We start from the raw sequence: 13,884 nt of genomic DNA on the forward strand, positions 1-13,884 counted from the left end.
ATCAAGCCACTAAGTTTTATGTACTTGGTTTCATTCCTCGAATGTAGGCTATTGTGCTTTCGACGCTAAAATCAAAACAATACGCCTTTTAGAGCGCAGCTCTTTGGCGTCCGTTCCTGGGTTTCGCGTCGGCGTCGGCCTCGTAACCAGCTCCGCCCCCAATGTCACGCTTTTCAATTGGTCGAAATGCTCGTGACGTCGCAGTGCGCGAATTTCAAATGGGGCCAATTGTACTTTGGCTAGTAACCATGCAACCAATCAAAGGGATCGTATAGTGATGCTGCAACTAAGTTGGACTGAGTTTAGTTAATTGCTTAATTAATCAATTGGCCTAATTAATATAGAGGAGAATGAAGAGGTCAGAAGAAAAGAAAAGAAAGACGCGCGCCGCAGCGACAACAGCGTCCGCGGAAGGAGACGCTGCTGAAAAAAACAGATAAGTACGAAGCCGCGTTCCCTCCACCACCACGCACTTCCCCACTCAGTAAGACGTTGCTCGTTTCATATACGTTGTGTCGAACATCCTAGACAGTTCCAACAATTGACAGGTTAATGACAGAACACGATGGATAGAAATACAAAATATAAATATGAAATAGCCTAATTAACCTTTCTAGTTAGACCGCATAAATCAATAAAACCGAGAACGAAATTGGTCGAGTTGGGGAATCGAACCAGGGTCTCCGGAGTGCGATACGAGCAGGCTAGCCACTCCGTAATGCCAGCTGAATGGTTTGGAATGAACAAAGGCGCGTCTAGCTAATACGGCGTCTTCGTTCACTCCCATCTTCCCCCTTTCCCTTACGGCGAGGTGCAGGTGTCCACCCAGATATGCGAGAGAGATACATTTCCTTTCCTCAAAAAATAAATTTACCGTCCAGCAAGGCGTACAACCGAATTGGCGATGGCGTTCTGTGGACTCCCTGGCAGCGTTGCAAGACGCTGTCGCGTTCCACTCTTACAGGCGAAGCTTAACATGTTAACCACACATCAGTAACACACGCAGACAGCCAATGGACGCGTCATTCGCTGGCAGCACTTGATTCATCATTCACAACCACATTCTTAACGTACGCTCCCTTGCCGCACATGCCAAGGACGTACACCACGATCACATTCTGCGCCATTCCTCTGTACTTTGCTTTGCTGAAACCTGGATGGATCCCGAGAGAGAGAGAGAGAGAAAACTTTATTTACAAAGGAATTCGGGGCACGCCCCAGGGTCCCCGCACGACCCCACTGCACTCAAGTGTTTATGTTCCTGAGGTCCATAACACTGGCAGCACGGCCGGTGGCGATGGTCTGCACGGCCAGGTCCTCCGAGTGCAGCAGGGTCTCCCAGTCCTCCCAGGTCTTGAGGTTCTCTAGGTCCCGCGGGGGAGGGTCCGCCGGGCAGAGGGAAAGGATGTGGAGGGAAGAAGCGAAGGGTTCTGGGCATAGGGCTCAAGCAGGAGTGGGGAAGGAGGGATGATAGTGGGTTAGGGTAAGGGGGATGGATCCCGAAGAGCCTCTCGAAATCATAGATTTCCTATACTGCTGTGGTGCTCGCAGAGACCACAACAGAGCGGCGGGAGTCGCTATCTACTTGCGCACAGGTCTCTCTGCAATACCAGTCGAAATGTTTGGCACGTCACATGAAGTTGGCGAACTGTGCGCCGCAAAGTTGCCCAACGGCTTGCTGGTAGTAGCTGCCTACTTCGCCCCTACCGCACTCACGAAAGACGTCGTGCACTTCCTGCAACTCGCATTAACCGTCCATCGATCCTCACCGATGTTAGTAGTGGGGGACTTTAATGTTGACATAAAGACAAACAGCAATTTCCTAACACTTATGCGGGAGAACATCCCGTTCCTCTCGCTCGTAACGCGTCCCACGGCTGTGACAACCTCGCGAGGCACTTGTATAGATCTCGTGTTTGAGAATCAAGCATTGGTGTACCAAGTCGAACATATATCAGTCTATTTCTCCGACCACAAAGCTTCCTTCATGACTGTCAAGAACTGTTAGTGGAGTCTTTGTTAAAGGAATACGTGTGAAAAATAAAAAAAAAATTCTGTGATAGCGCATACATGTGTTGCTCGATTTCTTTGCCTCAATCTATCGAAAAGGTGAAACAGCTTATTTGCTGCGCTCAAATTTCGCATTAGGAAGTAACGTAATCGTCGGTAATTTTTTATTCACTTTATGAGCTCGTTTGTTGCGCGAAAGCTTCACTAATGTGCTCTCTTTTCTTATTGTTGCCTGTGATGGACCAAGCATTTTTACGCATAGCGCACCTATTCCTGCCGTGGTCCCGAAAAGGCAACCGGCAGTATTGAATGCAAAAACATAACAAAAAAAATACCGACGATTACGTTACTTCCTAATGCGAAATTTGAGCGCAGCAAGTAAGCTGTTTCACCTTTTCGATAGATTGAGGCAAAGAAATCGAGCAACACATGTATGCGCTATCACAGAACGTAAAGTAACGTAATCGTCGGCGCGTCGACAACTGCGCGTCGGCGCTATCACAGAACGTAAAGTAACGTAATCGTCGGCGCGTCGACAACTGCGCGTCGGCAACCGGCGCGTCGGCAACTGAAGAGCACCCTATCCGCCACACAAGAACAGGGGGGAGGGGACCCTTTCCTCCTCTTTCTGCATGGCGGCGACGGTGTTCTATGCAGTCACGTTATCTTGACTCTCTAGCGGCGTCAGTGGCATCCAGCGGTATCAGTCGGTCGCTGCTAGCGCTGGGGGGATGAAAGGGGGGCGGAGCTGGTTACGAGGCCGACGCCGACGACGACGCGAAACCCAGGAACGGACGCCAAAGAGCTGCGCTCTAAAAACCGCGCCACGCAGTCGTGTTTCTCGTGATTTGCCACGTGGTGTCGCCACATGGAAACAAGCGAGCCCCTGGGTGTGGTGTCCAGACTAACAGTACGGGGGGTAAAAAACAACCAGCGAACTTTTTTACACTTTCGACGGTGTCCGGCTGCCACACTAGCTGCTTAGTCGAGCAGTTTTCGCCCGCAGTGTGGTGTCCTTAGTCTACTGGATGTTTAAGCAGGACAAGAACGCCGATGAAACAAATTTGGGGAGAGCCTGTGTGAGTAAAACTGATATTTTTGGCATTGCGCGCCTCCCATTTTTTTTTTCACATCACGTTATAGGTATTTTTTCAGCGTCCATATATATTCCACGCTACATCAAATGAAGGGTTTGGTCGAGCTTAGTGCGGCTTCTGTCTATCTGTTTTTATGCCGGATGTTTTTCGCTCTGTTTTATGAAGAACTACCAGGTATTCAAACACGATTGACATTTCAAAACGAGGTGTGGCCTAGGATGCGACCCGCAGTGCTGCTTCTTTTTGGTTGGGATTGGTTTGGCGCCACAGAAATATTCAGGAGAGCGTGAGCATGTTCATAAGACAACGTACTGGGTGCGCCATTCAAAAGATGAACTTGTTCTCCCTCGCGACTTGTCTATGCACTTCACAGGCAGTCAACTCAAGGTGTTCTGCCTAGCAGTGAGGCGTCTACTTTACCTTGCACGACCAATTAGGACTGGTACGTCGACGACTCAACACTGGGGAGACCCTACGTGAGTCCATCTGTACTCTTTATCATCGCTCGGTTGGTGTTTATTGAGCGGATGTCTCTGAAAGCCGCACGCTTTCCTACCTGCCTCATAGTAGCAGCCCGCGTTCTGTCTACGTCCTGGAAGCTTTCATCAAACATAACATTTTCTACAAAGAATATTCTGGAGAAGCCTGGTGCGGGTGTAGAAGTGGGAAGTTCCTGAAACATGCATTCTTTCACCCAAAGAAGTGGTGCATCAACTGTCACTCAGCGAGCCATTTCGGGTGACGCAAAGTCGTATATGTTTGGCGGCGGCGGGTGGAATTCTAGAGCGCGAAAGGAAGAGAAGAAAGAAGCGTCACGGCGCACATCCACACTCTCCCTTTGCAAGCATCTCTGTACCGTCACACCTTACCTTACGCGCTCCGTATAAATAGCAACTGAGAAAACTTTATGCCCGTAGATATACAGCAGAGCCCACTTATAACGACAGGCAGTTATAACGAACGCCGGCTTATTAAGAAAGAGGGTAGTTGGTTGGCTTGGTTGACTTTTGGGGTATAACGTCCCAAAGCGACTAAGGCTATGAGAAGGCTATGAAAACTATGAAGGCTATTAAAACACTTGGCTTCTTGAAATGTCACCTGCGGGATGCCCCTCAACATGCAAGACTACAACCATACATTTCACTCATCAGAACTAAACTGGAATTCGCATCGGCTCTTTGGAAACCTCACCAAACATATTAAACAAATGCTTTCGAAGCTGTGCAGAACAGAGCCACCAGATTCATTCATTCCTCGCATTCATACGACGTTAGGAAATCATCTCTAAAATTGCAATCAGGTCTGTCTAATCTTTCTGCTCGCCGTCGCACTGCCAGTCTCGTCTTATTTCACAAGTTTTTTTATTCACAAGTCAGACAAGTACCCTATATCTGCCCACCCCCGCCGCGCAGATCCCATCGCATCAGTCACCCTCTTCAAGTTTTGCGCCCATGTGCCCGTACTACTGTTTTCACTAATTCATTTTTTTGCCGAGTAGCAGCTGACTGGAACGGCCTTCCCGACGATATCGCTGCCATCACCTGCCCTGGAACATTCATGACTGCTGTGAACGCCTGTACTTCATAAAAACCCACCCCTTATGTAACACCCCGCAAGGGGTCTTCAAGGAAATTAAAGGGATGTGATGTGATGAGACACCGTAGTGGAGGGCTCCGGAAATTTAGCCCACCTGGGGTTCTTTAACGGGCACTGAGATTGCACCTTACACGGGCCTCTAGAATTTCTGATCGAAAGAAAAGGCAGTGCTGCGGTCATAATATACATTGGGGCAATGGGGTCTGCATTTCAGACACCATGAAGGACCGCGGCAGCGTAACGAGGTCAGAACGAACGGAGAGGCGCAGCAAATTCTGCCGCGCTGTCCAGAAACTCACTTATCTGGTAAGCGCGGAGTTGGAAGAGCGCCTCGGACCCCTCGTGACACCCGCCCTCTGATCGAATGCGGAAACCAAAAATTTCAGTAGGAAAGGCGACACATGGACGAAGAAGAGACCGTTTTACCGAATCATGCCGTGAAAAACAAATTTATTTATTTTATTTATTTATACAAGTACCTGCAGCGCCCACGCGCATTATAGGAGGGCAGACAGTAACAGTAAACATATACCTAAAATTAGCATGTACACATTACTGAAAGTAAACAGTAGAGCACATTTGTTTAAAAATAAAAAAAAGAAATGCATCCCTGAAATGAGTGTACTAGAAACAAGCTTAATAGGGTGGAAATCCTCTACTCCAAATTGGACGCCAGGAAATACAGAAAATGTTTACCCGTTTTACATTGTTCTATGCTCTTGGGAAGTTTATTCCAATGTGAAGTAGTATAAGGAACAAAAATTACGAAACATCAGTTCGACATCGCGGAACAAAAACTTTCGCCACCGCGGTGGCTCAGCGGTTATGGTACTCGGCTGCTGGCCCGAAAGACGCGGGTTCGATCCCGGCCGCGGCGGCTAGAATTTCTTTGGAGGAGAAATTCTAGAGGCCCGTGTACTGTGCGATGTCAGTGCACGTTAAAGAACCCCAGGTGGTCGAAATTTCCGGAGCTCTTCATTACGGCGTCTCTCATAGCCTTAGTCGCTTTGGGACGTTAAACCCCATAAACCAAACCAAACCAAACCAAACCACAAAAACTTTCAGTTTATGCTCGCGGCGTTCAGAGATAAAATGTGGAGGTAGAATGTACAAGCTATTGTTTATTACCGTGTGATCAGAGTATATTTGGAAAAAAAGATCTAATTTTGCGGTTATTCTCCGGTGAGCCAGTGTTTTCCACCTAAGGTTTTGTTTAACTAGTGTAACTCTACTACTGAAGTTATTGTTGCCAGAAACAAACCTTGCAGCGCGGTTTTGGATGCGTTCAAGTTTTTCCTCAAGATATGAACTTTGAGGGCTCCCATGCTGCACAAGCATACTCTAGTATTGGAAAACATTAGTTACGCATAGCTATTCTTTTAGTTTTGTGGACGCTTTATAAAAGCTTGGTCTAATGATGTTTAGCGTTCTAGATGACTTTAAGATTAAATATTCTATGTGTCGGTTCCGTGCAAAATTTTCAATTGCAAATTTCAATGCCTTGAAATGCGACGCTTGCGCTCCTGTAAGGCACCGCACACTTTCGCGTTAACGAGGAAGTACGCCTGCGATAGGCGGCTCTCCATCCTCATGCGCAAGCCCAGCCAGCTGGGAAGATTTTCAAGATTTCAGAATCCTGCGTAATGCCTCACCTTTTGTTCGAATTCATGGAGCGTAAACCAAGCATGAGTTTCACAGGGGAAGGTCTGGACAACGGGATGCCTACCGGAGGCCTGGCGCAAGGCATTGGTGGTCCCAGTGCTCAAGGACGGTAGGCCGCCAACGGACCTGAAATCCTACCGGTCTTACTCCCTGACCTCAGCCCCGGGGAAGCTCCTGGAGTCCATGGCCCTGGCAAGGCTGGAGTGGATCGCCGGGGCCACGGGCTACCTGCCCGAGCAGCAGTCGGGGTTCCGAAGACATCGCCGCACGGCAGATGCCATTGCCGACATCACCTCCAGCCTCGAGGAGGCGCGTCACTCCCGCCAGGTGGTCTGCCTTGCACTCCTGGATGTGCAGGGGGCGTTCGACAACGTCACGCACGAGGCAATCCTCGAGGCTGTCGACTACCTTGGCGTGTCCGGCAACCTCCGGGAGTACGTCCGAGGATTCCTCAGCGACCGCTCCAGCTGCATCCGGGTGGGAGGAGCCACCAGCGCACCCCAGCCGCTCACGAGATCCCCAGGGCAGCGTGCTGAGCCCCATGCTCTTCAACCTGGTGATGGCGGAGCTTCCCCGCTTCCTTCCGGAGGGTCTGTGCCTCCCTGTCCGCATTTATTTATTTATTATTTATTAATTATTACCCTCAGGGTATAAACATTACAGAGGGAAGTGGGTTTTAATCAATAAACAAACAAAAGATATGCACAGCAACAAAAACATACAAGTAATACTGTAAGTGACATTTAAGTTTGGTTAAAAATGATCTAAACAAAGTCCCATAACACTTAATATAACACAATGAAAATCGTTTGAGTGTACACAGTGGTGAAATTAAATAATATATGAACACACAGGAAAGAGGTAGGTTTTATACAATGTTAAGAAGAACTCGCATGGTCTATATTGCGCACGGCAGACTGAAATAACAAAATTTTTTTAATTGTTGCAACGGAAAAGGGAAGGCGGTTCCAATCTTTAGATGTGCGGGGTATGAAAGAATCGGAGAAACATTTAGTGTTGCATGAATTTATGCCAACCTTGCCCTCTATGCGGACGACCTTGCCCTCTGGTGCTACGGGCCACGGCGCCAGCGGGTACAGGTCGTCCGGAATATGCAGCGGGCCATCACCAGGGTGAGCTCCTACCTGGAACGGGTGGGCCTGCGGCTCTCCGCCAACAGACCGAGGCCATGCTGCTCAACACCCGCCCAGGAGCACGCCCAGGGAAGACAGCCCTGAGCATTGCGGGACGGGAGCTGCTGTGGCGGCACTCCTGCCGATACCTGGGCCTGATCATTGACCGCCACCTCACGTGGCAACCTGCGGTCAAGGCATTCACGAGGCAGGCATCCCGGGTCCGTGGAGCCATCCGGAGGCTCCTGGCGGGCGGGAGAGGCATCACCCCAAGCATGGGCCTTCAGTTCCACCAGGCCATGGCAGGGGTGCAATTCCTTTACTCCCTCCCCCTCATCCAGCTCACCACCAGGCAGCAGCGGACCATTGAACGCTGCCAGAGGGCCGCCATCCGCCTGTGCCTCGGCCTCCCACGGGGTTCCCAGGTCCCTGCGACGCTGGCAGAGGCCGGGGTATGGCCCATGGAGCTCCAGACCCAGAGGGCAGCACTCCGCCACGTGGGGCGGCTCCACCTTGCCCCAGACGGACGTCCCCTCCTGGAACGCCTCCTCAGCTGCCCCCACTCACGCATGGGGAAGACCGCCATTGCCTTTGAACAACTGGTGGGGGGGGGGGGGGGGCGGACAGAGCACCTACCTACCCCTCCACGGCCTGACCAGGGACATCAGTTCCGGGTCCTCCTGCCAGCACGAGGGGCCAGGCCCAAGCGCCAGACACCTGCGGTCGGCCTCCGTCAGGAGGCAGCGGAAACCATGGAGGAGGACCTGGCTGGCTGCACGCAGTTGTTCACGGACGGCTCCGTCCTGAAGAGGGCCTGCCCATCTGCAGCGGCTGCCTGCATCTCCCCTGCCCTGGGCGAAACAAGGCAGGCGAGACTCCCCTTCGCGGCCAGCTCCACCACAGCCGAGCTGGCAGCCCTGCACCTGGCGGCGGACATCCTGGATGCACGGCCTGCTGTACAGTCGGTGGCCATCTTGTCCGACTCCAGGGTGGCCCTCCAGCTCCTGCAGGAGCCCCGGTGCCGACTCCCCATTGTCTGCAAGCTGGCGGCGCGGCTTAACACCATCTGCTCCCGCGGCTGCTCCATCTCCCTGGCCTGGGTCCCCAGCCATGTGGGAGTTCAGGGTAACGAGGCTGCCGATGCCCTGGCCAAGGCAGCCCACGAGGCCTCCATGCCCTGCTGCACCTCAGTCGTCCCCCTGGACGCTGCCCGCTCCATCACGGAGCGGCTACTCCTCCTGGAACATCCCGACACCAGGGTTGCCCAAGAGACACCCCCCCCCCCCCGCTCCTGCCGGACAAGGGGCTTGCAAGACGGAGGAGGTCCCTCCTGCTCCGGCTCCGTGTGGGCTGCGCCTGGACCGGGGCAAGGCTCTTCCGCAAGGACCTGGCTACCAGTGCAGACTGCCCCCGCTGTGGTCAACTGGAGGAGACAATAGAACACCTCCTGTGCAGTTGTCCTGCCCTGGCCGCACAACAGGCTAGGCTCTCAGCTGGCTACCGGGCACTGGGTCTCCCAGCTGACACGGCAAGTGCCCTGCTCTTCCCGTCCGGACCCAACACCAGCAAGGCCCTTCGGCCCCTCCTTGCCTTCCTGGAGGACACGGGCTTGGACAGCTATTGCTAGTCCTCGGCGGCTGATGACAGCGACGGCGCCTCTAAAGACGCTCCTCTTTCCCTTCCCTTTACTTCTTTCTTATCCCCTCTACCTATCCTCCTCCCTATCTGCACGCCGGCAGTGGTGGTGGCGATAACTCGCCAGTCACAGGCCCGTGCTAGTTTCCTTTCCTCTTCCTTCATGCACTTACTACTACTACTACATAGGGGCGATGGACAATTATCTGGTCAAGTTAATTGTGAACTCATCCATGACATGGCGAAAAATATGGGAGCTTCTGCACGTTCTTGACAAATTGCTTTCTCTGAATACGGTGCCAATGCACTTCTCGCAACTGAATAAAAAGTGCAGGATTCAGCCACTGGAAATGGGTGTCAATCACGCGCTCAAGATGTCTCAGCATCGGTGCTATATACAGCGCATGCTCATACCAAATGACGCTGAAGGTGGCGATGTTCCGGGTCGGATATATTTGATTGCCGCAGTGGAAATGAATCAGACCGTGTCGATGCGGGTTACGGCGGAGTGAATAGCAAATTGCCTCCCTGAAGCACAGTTCATGGGCCAACAAACGACATAAGACGCTGTTGAAAATGTGCGTGATTTGACACATGTTGAATGGTAACAAGGCGTCGTTGACGCACAGATCGCAGGACGTGATTTCACCTAGGATGACTTTGAGAGGTGCGGATAATGACGCCGTCATTGCAAAGCGATACACTGACGAAGCCATTGCACGCGAAGTACGAGCACTCCCTCACTGCCAAGGATCTGTTGACTAGGATGCCGAGCTGCCACCGGTTGCCAAGAAGGCTTCAGCCCGGATTAGGTAAATCGTGTTCTTAAAGGGTTTTATTAGTTGGCGTTGGACAGAAGCATACGTATGCCCGCTCTGCGGTACTTGGAAAGCGTAGTGGTATGGTTTAATTTGAGGAAGCCGACGCGGATAACGAACGTTTCTGAGGAACAAATGTTTGTTTCGCCGGACTTCGCATTTATGGGTGAAAATGAAAAGTCCGCTTACTACGAAGCTCGGATGCAACGCAATCCGCGCTACCCTCAGATTCGTTACAAGTGGGCCGCCGCGGTGTCTCAGCGGTTATGGTGCTCGGCTGCTGACCCAAAAGACGCGGGTTCGATCCCGGCCGCAGCGGCTAGAATTTCTTTGGAGGAGAAATTCTAGAGGCCCGTGTACTGTGCGATGTCAGTGCACGTTAAAGAACCCCAGGTGGTCGAAATTTCCGGAGCCCTCCACTACGGCGTCTCTCATAGCCTTAGTCGCTTTGGGACGTTAAACCCCATAAACCATAAACCGTTACAAGTGGGCTTCACTGTACGGTTCTCTACATCCGCCGCGGTGGCTCAGTGGTTATAGTGTTCGGCTTCTGACCAGAAAGACGCGAGTTTTATTCCGGCTAAGGCGGTCACATTTAAATGGAGGCGGAAGACGACGTCGGTGGACGTTTCAATAACACCAGGTGGTCGAAATTATTCGGAGCTCCGCACTACGGCCTCCTTCGTAGCCTTGGCCGCTTTGGGACATTAGACCCCATAAAAAAAAACCGAACTAATCAATTTTAGGTTATAACCTTCGCCCTTGAAATGTGAAAAAAATGTGACTAGTTAACCTTAGGTAGTTGTGTACTTATTCATACATAATGAGTTCGTAATCTCCGTTTTGCTCTAAAGTCTGCCTGCACACACCACACCCGCGTACTTCTCACATTTTTTAAAGTTATCTGAAATTGAAAGAAGGTTTTGGCGCTTAATTATGCAGACTATGCCGTGCCGAGCTCCATTATGATGTTCAATGAATCTACAGCATCTACAATACCGTTGGCGCCAAAATGCAACGAATTTATCTATTTTTCTCCTCTCTTTCGATTCCTATATCACCATCCCAGAGTCCACGGCATCCAAGAGGGAATTTTCTCGCTAACCACTCTATTTCTCCTGTTTGTGAGTGAACCTTTTTCTGAAGTGAACCATGTCGTTCTCGCAGATATACAAGGTGATTAAGTTAAGTTGAACCCACCACAGCTTTTGCGCATTATTCAAGAAACGAATGCCCTCTGCTCACAAAACACCAAGGCCTATTTACAGTTTCAAATCTGTTGTCTTCGAGTACTTCGTTTCGCACGCAACTCAAGGACATTTACCGAGAACCTAAGTTTTAATTGTGACGTTCTTTGGTAGTCACTCTCGATATACTGATACCTCGCATGCATTCTAAAATGCTAGATGAATTATCTGTGCTTTTTGTGTACAATTTTTTCTTAATCCTTCGATTCTTCTTGATGATTTATAGCCACTTCTAGATCTGCTTGTTACTCAATCTGCTCACATTTTTCCTGTCTGCTAGTAACGCTGACCAGTTGTACTTTGTTGCACGTGTGGGTTATGACTGCCAAACATTTGCTGCAGAGCTCCTGCTTCGTTTTCAGAGTATATGAGATTTGCAGGCATGATCTCAGCTGTGTGATGAGCCGATAGGTATCGCTAAGTGCTTATTGTAATACGAATTCTCTCCGGGAAAGAAAATTTCTCAATCTTAATGCAAAGATTTGTTTTCGCTAGGGCTGACGTGCAGGATGAAAATAGCCTAAAGTTGATCGCATCAATGCACACAGAACACGGTATCACACAAAACGCTGAGCACGAAACTTGGAAACTTGACCGCTTCAAGCTTTAAGGGCTAGAGCGTTACAAAAGACGTCAACGTCAAACTCCGCCACACACAGTGGTTTATACGAGCGCAATGTCATGCACACCGTTGCCTACATTAGGTGTGATATTAGAGCTGCCCTAACAGTGTACGATGGTAGATACACGACGATTTTGAAAGCTTGCATGAATCCTCTCTTTGATACTAGAGATGTCGTTGATGTGATGCGTTTAATAAAAATGTCTGCGAATCATGTGTTATTTTAGCATGAATCTTAGCGAGAATTGTTCGTTGACGCGACCAACAACCTGTCATGCTTGAACCATCGCACGAAAATAATGCAGACGGAGTAAGCGCAACAAAAAAAAACTGATTTTGACTAACGCCACATATTTTATAAAATTTATTTGCAGAAACAGAGTGCTTTCCCGACTACCACGACGGAAGTTGTGTTCTGGGCTCATTCAAAGAAAACGACCAGTATAGAAGGGCGGTGAACAATACCAGCAAAGAACCCTAGCACCTGTATTCAATCATAGAACCGAATTCGTTCGGGCAAGAGGCACCAGTATTGAAAAGAGATTTGTTCAACTGCCCCTCCTGCGCCTACGTTTCAGCGAACTTTGCCGAAGTTACGAGACACATGCGCACTGAGAGTACGCACACTGGCGAAAGCCTCTTTAATCGCGACATGGGCAATTTTACACCTGCAGAGTCTGGAAGTGTCACTCCACATGGTACTACTAACATTGCCGAAAGCCCGTTCAGCCTGAACACGTGTACTTTTACGCCTGATGAGTCTGAATGTGTCCCTCCACACAATAGTGTGCCCACAGGCGAAAGCAACTTCAGTCGAGACACGTGTCCTACAGCTGCAGAATCGGGAAATGTCAATCCACACGATAGTATGCACTCTGATGAGAAACCCTTAAAGTGCGACATGTGCGCTTTTACAACTGCAGACTCTAGAATTTCAGCCGGACACAAGCGTACGCACACTTGGGAAAAACTCTTTATGTGTTACATGTGCCCTTATACAACTGCTCGATCTAGCTGTCTAGCTGTGCACAAGCTGAACCATACTGGCGAGAAAACCTTCATTTGCGACGTGTGCCCTTCTGCAGATGCTAGCTTTGGCAACCTCACTCGACATAAGCGCATACACACGGGCGAAAAACCGTTAAAGTGGGATATCTGCCCCTTTTAAACTGGAGGCTATTCAAACTTTAATCGGCACAAGCGAATTCACACAAAGGTGCCCTTATGCAACGTTTCGGAAAAAGAGAAAAAGAGCATCCTGTGCTCATCCACGCGTTTAGATAAGAAGAGTCTCAGAGAGCACCTGTCCGGTCACGGGCAGTGAAATCTTCAGATAGACATGCCGTTGTCAGGAATATGCTCCTGCCACTGGTGTACAATCCCATGCGCCTTAAAATATAAGCGTTCATGATTAGCCGTCATGCAAGACGTATTTTTCTTGTAATCTTACAGGCATCAAGTAATAATGACTTCGTTACTAGGGCAGAGAGGTAAATGCAAGATATCGCAGGCTTTATTCTTTATTCGGCGTTGCAAACTGCTGCACTGTCTTGCTAACAAGTGACATTTCAGAACCGGACACAGCATCACTGATTCGATATTTGTCTGAAAGTGAGTTTGTATACAAAAGAAGGTATGTCGCAAACTTAGCGGAGAGCACTTACGTCTATTTATGTGCTCTTAATGCGAAAGCATTGTTTTTGTATCTTATTTATTTTTATTTTCGTTACCTTGTTATTATCTTCTCTTCCTTTGTAATGGCACACCTACTCATTAGCAGTCGTAAGGCAGCGCATATACGATGTTCACCTTTGTTCGCAAAGAAGAAATGCAATTTTACGGCCTTTAATTATATGCTGGCTTCGCAGTTTGAAAGATATGGGTGGAATTCCCAGCACCTTGGGAAGAAATTTTGGTTTTTATTGATATCACAGTGGCGTCGTCTGGTACTTTTGGGAGCAGCGCAGACGATAAGTGCCGACGCCGCATTTTGTTCCCAATGGCCCGTAAAAGGCTTTCGCATTGATAAACTGCAGAATAAAGCTGGCTTGGACGCTCAGCGCA

General features: G+C 49.7%; 2 protein-coding genes across 2 annotated transcripts in view; one reads left to right on the forward strand and one right to left on the reverse strand.

Moving 5' to 3' along the window:
* LOC149336542 (uncharacterized) overlaps positions 1-6,550 on the reverse strand; it is a 56,431-nt gene extending 49,881 nt beyond the window's left edge. The window contains exon 1 of the mRNA XM_089554166.1: positions 6,521-6,550. Within this exon, the coding sequence (XP_089410292.1) occupies positions 6,521-6,550 (30 nt within the window). The remainder of the gene's footprint in view (positions 1-6,520) is intronic.
* On the forward strand, positions 6,549-9,125 carry LOC149336544 (uncharacterized). The gene is made up of 3 exons (XM_089554167.1): positions 6,549-6,842; positions 7,546-8,864; positions 8,954-9,125. The coding sequence occupies exons 1-3, from the start codon at positions 6,549-6,551 to the stop codon at positions 9,123-9,125; spliced, it is 1,785 nt and encodes a 594-aa protein (XP_089410293.1).
* Positions 9,126-13,884: the final 4,759 nt, after the last annotated feature.

Source organism: Amblyomma mixtum, chromosome 7 (genome assembly GCF_055824585.1).
Source record: "Amblyomma mixtum isolate Tamu chromosome 7, ASM5582458v1, whole genome shotgun sequence".
NCBI classification, from domain to species: domain Eukaryota; kingdom Metazoa; phylum Arthropoda; class Arachnida; order Ixodida; family Ixodidae; genus Amblyomma; species Amblyomma mixtum.